General features: G+C 40.9%; 1 protein-coding gene across 2 annotated transcripts; it reads left to right on the forward strand.

Moving 5' to 3' along the window:
- Positions 1 to 1,304: 1,304 nt before the first annotated feature.
- LOC138598052 (NLR family CARD domain-containing protein 3-like) lies at positions 1,305 to 15,629 on the forward strand. Of its 2 annotated transcripts, none has more exons than XM_069669724.1 (11): positions 1,305 to 1,389; positions 2,790 to 2,820; positions 3,594 to 3,698; positions 4,287 to 4,391; positions 5,055 to 5,133; positions 6,642 to 6,867; positions 8,447 to 10,235; positions 10,328 to 10,501; positions 10,770 to 10,943; positions 12,428 to 12,474; positions 13,201 to 15,629. In XM_069669724.1, the coding sequence occupies exons 2-11, from the start codon at positions 2,813 to 2,815 to the stop codon at positions 13,725 to 13,727; spliced, it is 3,234 nt and encodes a 1,077-aa protein (XP_069525825.1). In that variant the 5' UTR covers positions 1,305 to 1,389; positions 2,790 to 2,812; the 3' UTR covers positions 13,728 to 15,629. The 2 variants fall into 2 exon arrangements, with proteins under 2 accessions (XP_069525825.1, XP_069525824.1); XM_069669723.1 differs by lacking the exon at positions 1,305 to 1,389 and adding an exon at positions 2,171 to 2,236.
- The last annotated feature ends 97 nt before the right edge of the window (positions 15,630 to 15,726 follow it).

Below are 15,726 nucleotides of genomic sequence, written 5' to 3' on the forward strand. Positions count from 1 at the left end.
AAGCTCAATTTAAAAGTAAATAATAGCCATTAAATAAATTGAAGTAAAAGTAGATAAGAAGCGATTTAACTTTTGGGAAGGCAGCTGTAAAAAAGAAGAGTTTTAAGACCCGTTTTAAAAGCGCTAACAGATTGAAAAAGCCTTAGGTCCTACAGTAGCTTGTACCTCAGGTACTCTGGGAGCATGTTCCTCAGGTACTCTAGTAACTTTTTTCTGGGGTACTACAGTAGCTTGTTCCTTGGGTACTCCGGAACTTGTTCCTCAGGTGCTCTGGTAGCTTGTTCCTCAGGTACTTCAGTAGCTTGTTCCTCAGGCTTTTTAAAGGCGCGCCCCGACCAACACCTTAAGTCCCGGGAGGACTGGCGCAGTGCCACACAGAGGCAAGGAGTGCCCCAAAGGGCACCCGATCACATGTAATTGTCTGTATCCATAATTAAACCAAGATTTCTGGCTTGATATGTAGATTTTAGTGTCATGGAGTCAAGTAAAGCACTGACAAAGGGACAAAGACTGAATTCACTAGAAGTGTTTCTTGTTTATTTCTAACATTACTGCACTTTGAGGAGCTCTTAGACTTTGCAACAATATACTCAAAACCTGCATTTAAGTTCGTCACCGTCCAGTAATGAAAGGGAAATGGAAATCACTTTAAAAAGTTTGTTTTATTGATTGAATGTGAGCTGCAATAGATACATATTAATGAATCAGTTTTGCACTTCCAACAGTCTAAAACAGGACCAACAATATAAAAATATCAAAGTGGTCAGTTGCTGTTGTGGCTTCATCATTCTGTCAATGTGTGGATGATCTGCTGTGTTAAATTTGAAGGGTTAATATTACCTGAAGCAAACAGCAAACAATCTGAGAAGAAAGAATGAAGATCTGTATCACATATGGAGAATCTATTCAGGAAAAGAATCAATATTAGAGAAATGCATTACAGACGATATGCGACAGTTGAACTTTAGCTGGGCAGGTTCGGTGTGCAGCATTGGTTACCATGCTGGTCTAAGATCTAAGAGCTTCATCGACATAGTAAACTCTAGCTTTAGTGTCAGGCCTGAGATACAGTAGCTGTCTGTGCTGTAGCTTAGTTATTCTTTTCCTCACTGTTTATAAAAACTGCTCCTGGGCGTTTGTTGACTCACACACTTTGTTTCTACCCGCAGGCTTAAACCAGTCTGACTGCATACCTTCACTATGAGAGGCAACAGCCTGCACATTTTCATACAGAGCACAGAAACTCAGATGAAGATAAGCACAATTTGTTTCATGTCTCCAAAGGGTGCAGACTGTCTGTCCTTTTAAACTCACTGTAATGCATATAAACTTCACGGAGCGACGGACGTTCTCCTGGCGATCTGCAGAGTGAGACTCATCTGGTTACTGGTATGTGGACTCACTATGTCATCTCTTCATAACTGGTGAACGTTAGAGAAAGCTTTAGCAATGTTAATAATTTAATATAATTTGATTGGTTTTGGCATCTTGTTGAGTTTCATTTATATTTTAAAACAACAGTTTTTAAAGCATGTCGATATGAGAACAGGAAATCTTTAAAGGGACAGTTTGGACCTTTTGAACCCAAAAAACAATGTATGTTTTTTGTATTAGTTATTGTTTATTTACATTAGTTATTTACATTTTTTTGTATTACTAATACTAATTAGTATTTTCTAATGTAAGTGTGTCGTGTGTATTACCTGCCTCTTGTTATATCTTCTCATTCTATGTATGGTGTTTATAGTTCTATATTTGTAAGGTGATTTCTGTAGTATTGTTATTACTTTTATTACCTGTCGTTATGTTTTAATCTTTTTATCCACTTACTATAAATCACCACCTCTTCTGTACTGCATAAAACATAACCTCTTCGGTTAAGGCACTTATCGGTAAAAGGGTTTTAAAAAAGTTTGGAGAAGCCGGGCAGAATCTAAGCTACCAATCTCAGAACCCATCAGCTGTCATCTGACGATGATATAACCTCTGAGAACTTTTCGGTATTTCTGGTTTAGCCGGCGTTTAGCGAAAAAAATGACTTTCTGTCCCGTGCGCTGCATTGTTTACAGTCCAGTTAGCAGCTTGAGAAGCGACCGTGTGTTCAGATCAAAGTGAAGTGAAATCGTCCTCTCCAGATATGTCTGCTAAATAAACGCTGTCATCTCTTGGTTCATCCCATCCCCCGGAGGAGCGCCCGTTCATCTGTCTGTGCTGAGTCTCAGTTTCACTGTCAACAGTAAGTTACACAGAGGCTGCACTCTGGCTTACTTCAGCGGGATGAAGCCCAAACAGAAATTTTCTTGTGATTGACTTTAATTAACGTCTCTTCAGTTCAACATCATGATGCAGATTAGGAACAAGTCAACATGAAGCTTTGTCAGGTCTGTCCTCAAGAGGAGAAGAAAACTACTTTAACATGAGACGTTTGTTGAACGGAGGATCCATCAGTTATGATGCATTCAGGGAAGTTTGAAAACCTAAGCGCTGAACAGCTTTCGTGACACAGCGTCAAGCAGATTTGACGCTGAAGTTAAAATTTTGGTTAAAATAAATGTAGCTGTCCACAGAAGTACGTAGCTTAGCTTCAGTGTTTGCACTCCATCCAGCTTCTCCAAACAGAGGCCGGAGTGACCGACACTCACTAACAATAACTAGATCACCGCACTTCATAATATCAAATAATTACCATAACAATAATAATAATAATGATGGTTATATAATACTGCTCGACTTTCAGTAATGTGTAGATTCAATTTTTAACCTCCTGCTCTCTCTCTTTCCTCTGACAGTGTGGCAGCAGGTTGATTTCAACATGGACAGGTACCCTCCTCAACACTTCACATTACGACACATTTATGTTCAGTGACACTTTTATAGCTTTTTGTTTAAGCTTCTTTGAGAGTGTAAGGCTTGGTTTGTCAGTGCTGATTGGTTTTGATGGATGTCCTTTGTTAATGACATGAGAATGAATCCCATCACTCTGAACAGCACTGTGTGTTAAACACTGATGAGCTAACAGGTTAAACTAAGACTCATGATACCTCTCACTCCTGCAGTCTGGAGTCATAGGAGTGCAATAAAAATAATTAATACGTTTTAGAATAAGAAAATACGTGTGGAAATAAATGTTTATATGTCACAAAGGCTAAAGGAGTGATAAGTAATATACTGTTAAAATATATGTATTCATCCATGCATATCATTTTAACTTTTCCTGTGTTTAAATTTTTTTATTTCTTTAATTGTTTTTAATAAGTTATTTAAGGGATAGTTTGGTTTGTTTGAAGTGGGGTTGTATGAGATACTTATCAATAGTAAGTGTACTACAGTGGATGCCGGTCAGCACGGCCCGGTGGTTAGAAACCGGCCGGAGTGACGGCACGGATGCTAGGCTCTATGCTGCTGCAGATGGGGTCAATGTCACACGTAATTTATCCACTATCCTTCGTGTGTGAAGTGTTTAACGTGTTTATCAAGTTTAAGGTGGGAATCCAAAATAACACCAAAAAGTTTTAAATCTGTGACTTCCTTTATTTCCTGTTTATCTATTTAGTTAGTGTCATTATCTGTGTGTCTATCTGTCTGTCCTTCAGGACCCTCCAGCAGGAACCAGACTCCTCTGATCCCAGCAGTTTGTCCTTGAGTGACAGGTCAAAAGCAGATCCAATTTCATTCGAAGAGGTTCATCCTGAAAGAAAGTAAGATGTAACATTAAATGAAGAATTAATTCAGCTGATGTTTTGTTGAGCAAAGTAATATTTCAACTTATTTACTTTTTATGACCAGAAAGATGTATGCTTTTACTGTTGGAATCTTGCAGCTGAAAAATTGATCCCAACATGAAACATTGGATGATTTCACTCTCAACAGCATTTTCTTGATTTTTCTTGTCGTAAGAAAACAAAACTAGTTTGTATAAAGATTTATATAAGCAGTCTCCAAGTAGTCATCCTCTTAGAACTGGATTACATATGTGTAAATAGGCATTCCAGACTCAGTATACTGAAAGCTAAATCATACACACAGGAGAGATCGGCGAGTGGAGCTGCAGTATTATGACCTGTACTGCAGTCAGTCAGCAGAGGGCGTAGAGAGGGTTTGGCTTCACAGGGAGCTGTTTCTTTAATTCACTTGTATACAGTTTATATTTAATAAATGTGGTCTCTGATTCATAAAATGTTCTTATATGTTTCTGGTTCTTTTATATTTATTGAACAATGTGATTTTTCTTGTAGATATTGAGTTAGTGTCGTTATCTATGTGTCTGTATCCTGTCTGTCGTTCAGGACCCTCCAGGAGGAACCAGACTGCTCTGATCCCAGCAATTTGTCCTTGGGTGACATGTCAAAAGATGATCCGATTTCATTCGAAAAGGTTCATCCTGAAAAAACGTAAGATGTACTTAACATTAAATTAATTATTAATTCATTTTTCAAATTACAATTTCAACTTCACCACTTTTTAGGATCTGAAAGATGTATGCTTTTATTGTTGAAATCTTGCAAAGAATCAGCTGAAACTAAAAATTAGATCATTTCACTCTCAACAGTGTTAGCCTAGAAGACAGAACTAGATTGCATGCAAATTTATCAAAGCATTTTATTACTCCAACTCTCTTGAAACAGTTGCTCTTTTTAGTAAGTAGTCATCCTGCTATAACTGTATTACATGGTTATATATAGGCATTCCAAACTCATACATACATATACACTTTATAGATCCTGAGGGAAATTCAGGAAAATACACCACATTTAAATATTATCATTTTTGGATACTTAGCAAATTTGGACAAATAGGTATTAACTGGAACTCCACCTTAAGAACAAAACGGCACTACTTTTTGTTTAAACTGTGCAAAGTCATCAAAACTTTCCTTTATTCGACAATAATCAGTTATTTTCATATAAAGTTTTAATAAAAAATTGACCGTGTTACAACAATACAACATCACAAAATGTAATATCTGCTTTCTTCTCCTCTATTATTGAATAAAGATAACAGTAAGACAGGACGTGAGATAAAACTACATATTTCTCTTGATGTGTACTCCACAGGACTGACCAGAGGACGTCTGAGGTCCCCACTGATCAGCCTGCCCAACATCAGCAGACAGACCTGGAGTCCGTATTTAGGGTGTGTAGAGATACAACAACACATTTTACCTTACCTTTAATCAATACATACATTTCCGTACACTTATCTGAGGTCAGCAGTGGTGGACAAAGTACATAGCTTCATTACTTTAATCAAAGATCCTCCTGGTCAAATATTACTCCAATACAAGTGAAAGTTGCTCAGTCAGATTATTACTTGAGTTTAAGTGCTGCAGTACTTCCGCGAGGTACAGGTACGGCAGCACCACTTAGACAAACCACACGCAGAACTACACAAACACAGTTTCTTGTCTTTGGGATTTTAGAAAATAAAATAAAATTCATCAGTCAAAAGTGAGATATTTGTCTTTCTAATGTAGAGGAGTAAAATAAGTTTCCCGAAAAAATAATACTCAAGTAAAGAACAGATTCTCAAAAAATGTACTTTAGTACAGTACTCAAGTAAATTTACTTCTTTACTGTCGGCCCCTCAGGGTCAGTTCTTGGTGGCAGCTGCTTAAAGCTCCTGTGAGAAACTTTCAGTTTGTGTAGATTTTGGCGCCCCATGTAGACAAAGCATTACTCACGCATTATCAGAAAATCTGGATCAAAATACAGCTCCATTTGATCTTCAGACCAGTATTCATTCTTAACAGATTGTCATTAATCACCATCTGCCCACGCTAACGCAGGTGTAAAAAGCCAAACAGCTGCTGTCGGACTTTTCCTACAATGCATGAGTTTAACCACGGCTGATTCAAACCCAATATCTCTGTTATGCACAGTTCACCTGCTGCTGTGAAAACTGAATCACTGGGGGGAAATTAAAAACGCAAGTTGTGATATTTGGGCGACTTTGTTAAACGTACAGCTCATGATGAATGTCAACAGAGCACACATACAGTGGAAGAGAAACAGAAAGAGGCGGGGCCTCATCGCTGCCCCTACTGCTCGTGTGTACTGCATCTCAATTACACATGGCATTTATTTTTGAGGACGTGCTCAGCCGACGTTCCAAGCCAAAGCAGGGAATGCTTGGCAGCCATCACGTAGTTAAAAGCAAGAATATCTCCAGCTTTATCATAAAACTTTCTGTAAATGTGGTGATGCATTCGCTGCAATAACCCACCCCTCCCTGCCTGCACGCTACTTACTTGTGGTGAATGTTTCTGACTATTACCTTCTACATTCACACGATGGCTCTCCCTGAATTCTTGTGGATATTTTACTCGAAGGCTGGCAGGAAAAAGTCGGCATAAAGTCGGAGTTCATGCATGCTGCCCACCCAGGAAATGTCAGAAAGTGTTCAGGAGTGTAGTGCATGTGTGTGCGTCACCAAGGTCAGGGTCAGTCTCTGCTAGTGAAACCTCCTCCTGCTACATCTTAGGCATCCACATGCACTACCAGACCAGCTTGGAGATGTGGCTTGGCATCTCACCCCAGGACCAAAGCCTACCGATGTCTTGCACCTTACCCCTACCCTTCATGCATTTGAGCCAGGAGCATGTCCGTAACAGATTTATCAATCAATACTGTGTTTTTTTCCAGCATCTTGAGGAGGACATTATCAGCTTTGTGAAGAATGAGCTGAAGAGGATTAAGGGGGTTTTGAGTGAAGCCGACCCAAAACGTTTGGAGAAAATGAGGGAGGAAGAGGGCATGATCACTGAGGAGGAAGAGCCGAAGAGGGGCAGCAGGGAGGCGTTTCTGAAGATCACACTGAACTTCCTGAGGAGAATGAAGCAGGACGCGATGGCTGACTCTCTGCACAACAGTAAGAGTCTTTGTAAAAGTTTGAAATGTGTCTAAAGAGAAAACACTATGTAACGGTTTGACGTACCAGGTTAGGTTTACAATAATGAAGTTGGGTTCTTGTTGTGAGTCATCTTTTTTTTTTAAAGCCAACGTACAAAAGTTCCAAGAATCAGGAATAACTTATCTAGAACCCAAACTGAATGGTCTGTTCTTATAATGCTCTTTTCTAGTCTTCTGACCACTCAAAGCGCTTTTACACTACATGTCACATTCACCCATTCACTATTGCTTCTATGCTCATTCATACACTAAGGCTGTGCCTTCTGGAGCAATTTGGGGTTCAGTCTCTTGCCCAAGGATACTTTAACATGTGACTGTAGGGATCAAACCCCCAACCTTCCAAATGAAAGACGACCTACTCTACCACTGAGCCACAGCCGCCCCCTTTTTTCATTTTAGTACTGTTCAAACACCTTGCTTAAACTACAGATCACAGATTTGATGCTGAGATATAACAGTAATGTCCATTTGACCTTCATGACAGGACTGTACACAGCCACGTCTCACAATGTATTTCATCAATAAAATAGACATACAATATACCTGTCTAAGAGGAAGAGGGACCATTCAGAATTTCCAACCAAGGTTGACTGTAAGCAGCATCCTCCAGTGAATGGATGAAGAGGTGCAAAAAGTTCAGTTCCTCAAGTGTTCACTTGAGGCTGGCTGCAAAAGACAGAAATCCCCTTTAGGGCCCAGATTTATGTCCAACTTTTCAGCAGAAATGAACATGTTTACAGCCTGGCACAAAAACAGTTTGGGTCTCTAGAGCTCATTTCTCTCTTCATGACAACTGTACGGGAGAATCTTTACATCACTCACCTGTTTACATTATTTTAAGGCTTAAATTATGGGGCCGGGGTCACTTGAGTGACAGGTGGATCCTGCTGGCTGTGTGGCTGAGCTTACCCTCTCTGCTGTGTTTGTGTTGTTGGTGGGATTTTTTTTTCCAACCTTGGAGGAATAATTTGGCTTTGAGTTTTATGGCACTAACGTCTGGGAAGTCTGTATTTTAGCTTTTTTCAGTGAATGAAATTCTAGTATGATTGTATTAATATTGGTGCACTAAGTAGCAGGTATACTGCGCTCACCATACCTGGCTTAATAGTCTGTTCAGTGTTTAAGATATCTTTACTTATTTCTCGGCCAGTGCATACAAGCAACGACTGATGTTGGCTTTTCCTGGAGAAGTTCTGGCAGACAGCAGTGACGAAAAGTCACTGCACCAGTTATTTTAATTTTACGTGGTATGAGTCACCTGTCGGTCTTTCACCGGAGATTTCTGGCGGGAAAATGACAAGCCCGCTTTGTTCCACAAGCTCTTTTAGCTTCTTTAGTCTGATAAACAACTGTGTTCAGTCTCCACCACAAAAGGAATCTCCTTTGAGGGAAACACAAAGTCAAACTAGCTCATGAATCAGCCACAGGTGTAGACTGATTAGCTTTGATAACTTGGCTTTTGCTAGTCCTCGCTCCTCTTCAGCTCCACCCTCTCTTTCAAATATAATCAATTCAGCTTATTTGTTGTCTTCTTTCAGAGTCACCTGCAGCATGCCAGAATAAACTTAAATCTAACTTGAAGGACAAGTTTCAGTGCGTTTTTGAGGGGACTTCTAAAGCAGGACAGCCAACACTCCTGAAAGAGATGTACACAGAGCTCTATATCACAGAGGGAGGGGCTGGAGAGATCAATAATGACCACGAGGTCAGGCAGATCAATACCGCATTCAGGAAGTCAATAAGGTCAGAAAAAACAATCACGTGTGACGAAATCTTACAACAAGGAGGAGATGTTCCTGTCAGAACAATGATGACAAAGGGAGTTGCCGGCATTGGGAAAACAGTCCTTACACAAAAGTTTGGGCTGGACTGGGCTGAAGACAAAACTCACCACAACACACAGTTCATATTTCCAGTCCCTTTCCGAGAGCTGAATTTGCTGAAAGGAAAAAAGTACAGTTTGGTAGAGCTTATCCATCACCTCTTCAAGGAAACCAAGGAAGCAGGAATCTGCAGGTTTGAAGAGTTCCAGGTTGTGTTCATCTTTGACGGTCTGGATGAGTGTCGACTTCCTCTGGACTTCCACAACAATGAGATCCTGACTGATGTCACAGAGTCCACCTCAGTGGATGTGCTGCTGACAAACCTCATCAGGAGGAAACTGCTCCCCTCTGCTCGCCTCTGGATAACCACACGACCTGCAGCGGCCAGTCTGATCCCTCCTGAGTATGTTGACATGGTGACAGAGGTCAGAGGGTTCACTGACCCACAGAAGGAGGAGTACTTCAGAAAGAGATTCAAGGATGAGAAGCAGGCCAGCAGAATCATTGCCCACATCAAGAAAGCACAAAGCCTCCACACCATGTGCCAAATCCCAGTCTTCTGCTGGATCACTGCTACAGTTCTGGAGGAAATGATGAACAGCAATGAGAGTGAAGAGCTGCCCAAGACCCTGACTGAGATGTACATCTACTTCTTGGTGGTTCAAACCAAACAGAGCATTGTCAAGTTTCAAGGAGGAGTCGAGACAGATCCGCACTGGAATCCACACAGCAGGGACATGATTCTTTCTCTGGGAAAACTGGCTTTTGAGCAGCTGCAGAAAGGGAACCTGATCTTCTATGAATCAGACCTGACAGAGTGTGGCATCGACATCACCGCAGCCGCAGTGTACTCAGGAGTGTTCACGCAGATCTTTAAGGAAGAGCGAGGACTTTTCCAGGACAAGGTGTTCTGCTTTGTGCATCTCAGCATTCAGGAGTTTCTGGCTGCTCTCTATGTTTTTTTGACGTTCACCAACTGCGGGGTCAGTCTTCTGGAAGACAAGGAATCAACCTCCCAGACACCTGAACTGGTATGCGACAAATCAAAACACTTCTATCAGATTGCTGTGGACAAGGCTTTACAGAGTCCAAACGGACACTTTGACTTGTTCCTCCGATTCCTTCTGGGTCTTTCTCTTGAGCCCAATCAGAATCTTTTACGAGGCCTGCTAACCCAGACAGGAAGTAACTCTGAAACCAGCCAGGACATAGCCGAGTATATAAAGGGGAAAATCAGGGAGAATCCCTCTCCGGAGAGAAGCATCAATCTGTTCCACTGTCTGAATGAGCTGAATGATCATGCTCTCGTGGAGGAGATCCAACACTACCTAAGTTCAGGTAGACTGTCCACAGAGGAACCATCTCCTGCTCAGTGGTCAGCTCTGGTCTTTGTCTTACTGTCATCTGAAGAGAACCTGGACATCTTTGACCTGAATAAATACTCTGCTTCAGATGAGGCTCTTCTGAGGCTTCTGCCAGTGGTCAAAGCGTCCAAAAAATCAATGTAGGTAGACCTCTACTTAATAGTTTACTTCTGCCTGTGTTATCTTTCCAAAAAGAAGTCTAATGCAATTTTCCACCGTATTGCATTTTCAGACTGAGTGGCTGTAACCTGTCAGAGAGAAGCTGTGAAGCTCTGGCAGCAGTTCTCAGCTCGGAGTCCTCCTGCCTGAGAGAGCTGGACCTGACAAACAATGACCTCCAGGACTCAGGAGTGAAGCTGCTCTCTGTTGGACTGAAGAATCCAAACTGTAGACTGGAGACTCTCAGGTTAGGATTCATCGACATGTTCGACAGATGAACTACAGCGGTGAAAAAATCACTAAGCTTTGATTGATTTTCTGCAATCTGGCAATAGGTCTTAACGCCTGTATATAACTTTTAATGAGGATTAATCTTAAGTGCTTACAGATTTAGTAATTCAACTTGACAGTTCTGTAAAATAAATTGATCAAGTAAAAGCACAAAACTGATGAGTTTGTCAACTACATTTCAATCTACTCTTGGTTTGAGACAAAATTCTTCTTTGTGTTTACAGGCTTTCAGGGTGTCAGATCACAGATGAGGGCTTTGTATCTCTAGCCTCAGCTCTGACCTCCAACCCCTCTCACCTGAGAGAGCTGGACCTGAGCTACAATCATCCAGGAGACTTGGGAGTAAAACTGCTCTCTGCTGGACATGGGAATCCAAACTGGAGACTAGAAGTTCTAAGGTATGGAAAGGCCTGTGAGGATGTACAGCCACTGAGTGAAGTCACAGGGCGCAGGGTTGTGGAGAGTTTTCCACTATGGTAGCCTCAGGATTGCCTCTGTCCTCTTTGTAGACAGTAGTGGCGCCAGGGTATTGTGGAAAATATAGGGGGCTGGATTGTTTATAGGGTTAGGTTAGGGTTAGGGTTTAGGGTTAGGGTTAGGGCTAGGGTTCTGTGTGGAGTTTGCATCTTCTCCCTGTGCATTCCCATTCCCAACTGGGAGCGCTGAATGTCACAGCAGTATACATTCATGGATTCACTGACTGTTGTTTATACTCTTAACTGAAGATCGTTGATTGATTATGCATTCACTTAGTCTTGACCCTAGATGTTGGCGAACTGAAATGTGTACAAAGCATGCGGGCTGGCACGCAACACCTTCATACATAAGCTAAGTGGATCCTCCTGAACATGTGACTCAAGTTTTTGACTGATATCTTAAAGCTGCTATATGTAACTTTCAGAAAATCCTCATCAATAGCAACACGGTCGGCCATTGAGGGAACTGCAGTCAACCTTCTTGTACGTGCTTGTTCGGACCCTCGCACGCATGAACGAGCATCCAGGGTTTTGCCGACACAATCTGAGCATGCTCAGTCTCGGAACTCGCCTGCTCTGATCACTTTTCACTGACGAGACGTGTTCATTGACGGGTATCATGTTGACCGGCATCATGTTGTCCAAAACAAACACTGTTTGTCATAATACCTAAGTTAGGTATCATGTTAGGTGGTGAAGTTATTTGTCAAGCTAGACTAACAACACTGACATACACACTCGGATAGTATTTTGATGTCATAACGTTAGCGAGCATGCTAAGGTTAGCCAACTAGCTCTAACATAAAGACACTGCATGACTCTGGCATTGTGCTTCGTAACCAAACGGCAAATTACGCCTGCAAACCAGAAAATAATCACAAGCATCAGCGAACATTAGCCAGGCAGGACAGAACGGCTGGAGAGAGCTGGGATGAAGCACTTGTGCTGTGAGAGAAAAAACGCTGCACGCAGGTTCTGTTTCTATGACAACAATAAGTTGTGCGTCTGTTTTAATCCCCAAAAGTAATTGAAGGTCTCCGTGATTCACATGCCCTGCTGATGTTGACTCTAGTTTTCCCCCTGACATCGATCACATTCCTGTTGCAAAATGTAACATATTTAGAGCTGAAGATAAGCTATTTTTGAGATGATTGTAAAAAGCGTAAACTTTATTATTATAACGCTACCTTGCGATCTATGAGTGTCATTCTATGTGCACGAGTCCTGGGTGGAATCGCCTGCCAATCTTGGAGTTTCAAGGTCTTGCAGTTTTTGCTCCACAAACACTTATATGAACAAATAAGAAGATAAAATAGGAAGAACGAAAACAAAAAGCAATGTAAGGTCCATGGCTCCCATATGTTGATAATATGAAAGTCTGAGTTTCTGTATCCTCTTCCTTCCAGGGTTGACCATGGAGGAGAACAATGGTTGAAACCAGGACTGAGAAAGTGTAAGTAAAGTTTTTGTAATATTCCTGAAAACAAAGCAGCACACATAAAACACCAAGCCTAATAATGATATATAGTTAAAGTATACTAGTGGGACTTAACGGTTGGTTTCCATCTAACTGCATGTTAAAAAATACACAGCTACTGTACCTGTTAGATCATACAAACCTGCAGTTGTACTGAAAAGTTACAACACGTAAGATTCACCTAAATATCGTAAATTCTTAAAATTGTTGTAAATCATGTTTCATTTCCATGAATGCCAACTGTTCTCTAATGTGTCGAGACCACATGTCCACTCTGCTACAAATACCATGCAGTAATGATTACTGCCCCCATTAATAAATACATATTGCTGTTGTATACCACCCACCAGGGTGTCATCTACTTTGTTGTGTAACTGGACATGTTACTCTCACACATTCCTGACGATGGCGCACCACTTATTGTCATGGGAGACATGAACATTCACACTGACAAAACCCAGGCAACAGACTTCCTTTCTTTCTTGTCCTCTTTTGACCTCAAACAGGTCCCCACCCCTCCCACACACAAAGCAGGCAAGAAGTAATCCAGTTAAAGCTTTATAATTTATGAGCAGCCTGCTCTTAGAGACACAAAACAGAAGTTTGTGTTATTGGATGTCTTGAATTGAAAAACCAACCAGGTATACTTCTTAACAACTTTACAGCTTGTTTAACAGCTCGGTCTGTTTTTCTGTCCATCAGACTCCTGTGAACTCAAACTGGACCCAAACACAGCAAACAGACGAGTTGCCCTCTCTGAGAACAACAGAAAAGCAATAGTTGTGAGCGAGGAGCTGCCGTATCAGGATCACTGTGACAGATTTGACTTTGTGTATTCAGTGCTGTGTGACAGGGGATTCACTGGTCGCCATTACTGGGAGGTGGAGAGGGAAGGGTGGCTTTCTATAGGAGTGACTTATAGAGGAATCAAAAGGAAAGGAGACGACATTGATTGTCGGCTTGGAAGGAACAACACGTCCTGGACTCTGTTTGCAACTTCTCGTCTCCTCTCTGCCTGGCACAACGACGGCTCAAAAACGATCTACATCCCTCCTGCGTTTCTCCCAAAGAGAGTGGGCGTGTATCTGGACTGGCACGCCGGCACTCTATCTTTCTACAGAGTCAGTTCTGACTCACTGATCCACCTGCACACCTTCCACTGCACCTTCACTGAACCCCTCTACCCTGGGTTTATGTTTAGGGATGAATCTTCTCTGTCATTGATTTAGAGTCATCCTCTGGAGACTCTGAGCTGAGCATCAACAGCTGTTAAAGTGGCTACTGAACAAGCTAAGGTTTGAGAGCCACTCAACGAGCAAGAGAGATGCAAAACAACCACAAATGGACTCAAAACGACCACAAAGAGAAGAATAGAGGCTATAAAATGATGCACAATGGTGGCAAAATCAGAGAGTTGAAGTAATAATCTCAAAGATGTTCATGTAAATAAATGTCTGTTCAGTCAGTATCTATCGCTGAATGAGGTAACACAATGGTGATTGAGCCTATGGCCCACTGATGAAAGCCTTTGTATTTGCAGTATAAAGTATTATTACAGACAAACAAACAAAGAAAAGATCGATGACTACAGATACAACTTCAGAAATAAGTGAAAATCCAAAGAAAAAGGAACAAATTTGACACTCATATGAAGGCAAACAGTCTAAAAAGGAAAGCGAAAATCAAGAGTTAGAACAAAGGAAGCCACCCGTGGACGTCTGGTTAAAGTGGGACGTATGTGCCCACAGTTCCTTTTTATCGCCATAAGATGCTGCCAAATAGAACAAAACTGAGAACTTTGAGATCATGTCTTTAAATAAGATGCAAAACAACAACAAAAAGGCAAAAAAGAAGTGCACACCAACTAAAAAGAGCTGCAATCAGAAGCACAAATTGGCTCACAATGAGTACAAAGAGCACAACAACATCAAAATGGGCAGCAAACACAAAATGCAAACCTGCCACAAGGAAACAGAAATAACCACAAAGAGACAGAAAATGACCATAAAATTATGCAAAACCACAAAATCAGCAGATACAACTTGACTCAAAGTGCCTGTAAACATTCATAAAACAACTTTTAGTTGTAAAACTAAACAACTGGCTATAAAACCAACTGATATTGCAACAAAGCGAACAGCACAAAGAAATGAATGAATGAAATAAACAACCACAAAGTGACTCAAATTGTCCACATAGAGAAGCACAAAATTCACTAACAGATGTGAGGTGGCTGCAAACACAGGTGGGACAAAAAGATGCAAAAACAACAACTACAGACTGACACGAAACAACCACAGAGAAAAAAACAAACATAGAGACGCTGCAAATTCACTGCAAATGACGACAAGGAGAAAAACAACAGCCACTTGATGAAGAATGGCTGCAAAGACTAGTTGGACAAAATATAGATGGCAATCGACCTCACATATGTAAAATAAATACTAAGACACAAAAGAGAGACGCAAAACCACCATTAACTGACCCAAAATGACTACATGATACGCCCCATCTACAAATACAGTAGATGGGAAACAGCTGCAAAGACAAAAAAGACAAATAATGGATGCAAAATTACCACAAAGATGCCAAAAAAAAAAAAGACACAAAGCCTCATAATTTAACTCAAAACTCAGGACAGCAAAAAAGGCTTCAAAACAGGCAAGACAGATAACAGATGCTAACAGCCACAAAGAGATGTAAGATGACCTCTCAGGGAAACAAAGCCAACATAAGTCATGCTGAACGACTACACAGAGAGAAGTGATCAGAGGAACTACTTCACTCAAAACACTGGAAAAGACATTCTAACGACTATAAAGACTCAAAATGAGGACAAAACAAACACAACACAAAAAGATGCAAAAGAGCTGCAAAGACAGCAACAAATAATAGATGCAAATTGACCTCTGATCAGAGACAAAAAAACTACAAACCGCAGCAACAAAACAACACAAGTGCAGCTGATTTTGTTAATTTGATGTTGATTCGGCCTTTTTTTCCTCAAAATCTCCCCCGTTGAGTTTTATTCTTTACTCAATAAATGAATGCCTGTGAATAAAATCAAGCATTACATTTATAATAAAAAATGTTTTAATTGGTGTGAATCCTCTAGATAGCTAGATAGATCACTGTAAGGTACAATAAATACCCTTGATACAGTATTATTTATTTAATATATATGAAAAATATGATAAATATTGCCTGTAGCCAGTAGGTGGCAGTGTG

Source organism: Semicossyphus pulcher, unplaced genomic scaffold, assembly GCF_022749685.1.
Source record: "Semicossyphus pulcher isolate SPU_LCO1_2020_fin unplaced genomic scaffold, fSemPul1.0.p SCAF_2, whole genome shotgun sequence".
NCBI lineage: Eukaryota > Metazoa > Chordata > Actinopteri > Labriformes > Labridae > Semicossyphus > Semicossyphus pulcher.

Excerpts from the sequence above, each read along its gene's own strand:
- LOC138598052 (XM_069669723.1), top strand. Across the intron at positions 3,699-4,286 it reads GAGGTTCATCCTGAAAGAAA|GACCCTCCAGGAGGAACCAG; the intron begins GTAAGATGTAAC and ends TCTGTCGTTCAG. Across the intron at positions 10,502-10,769 it reads TGTAGACTGGAGACTCTCAG|GCTTTCAGGGTGTCAGATCA; the intron begins GTTAGGATTCAT and ends TTGTGTTTACAG.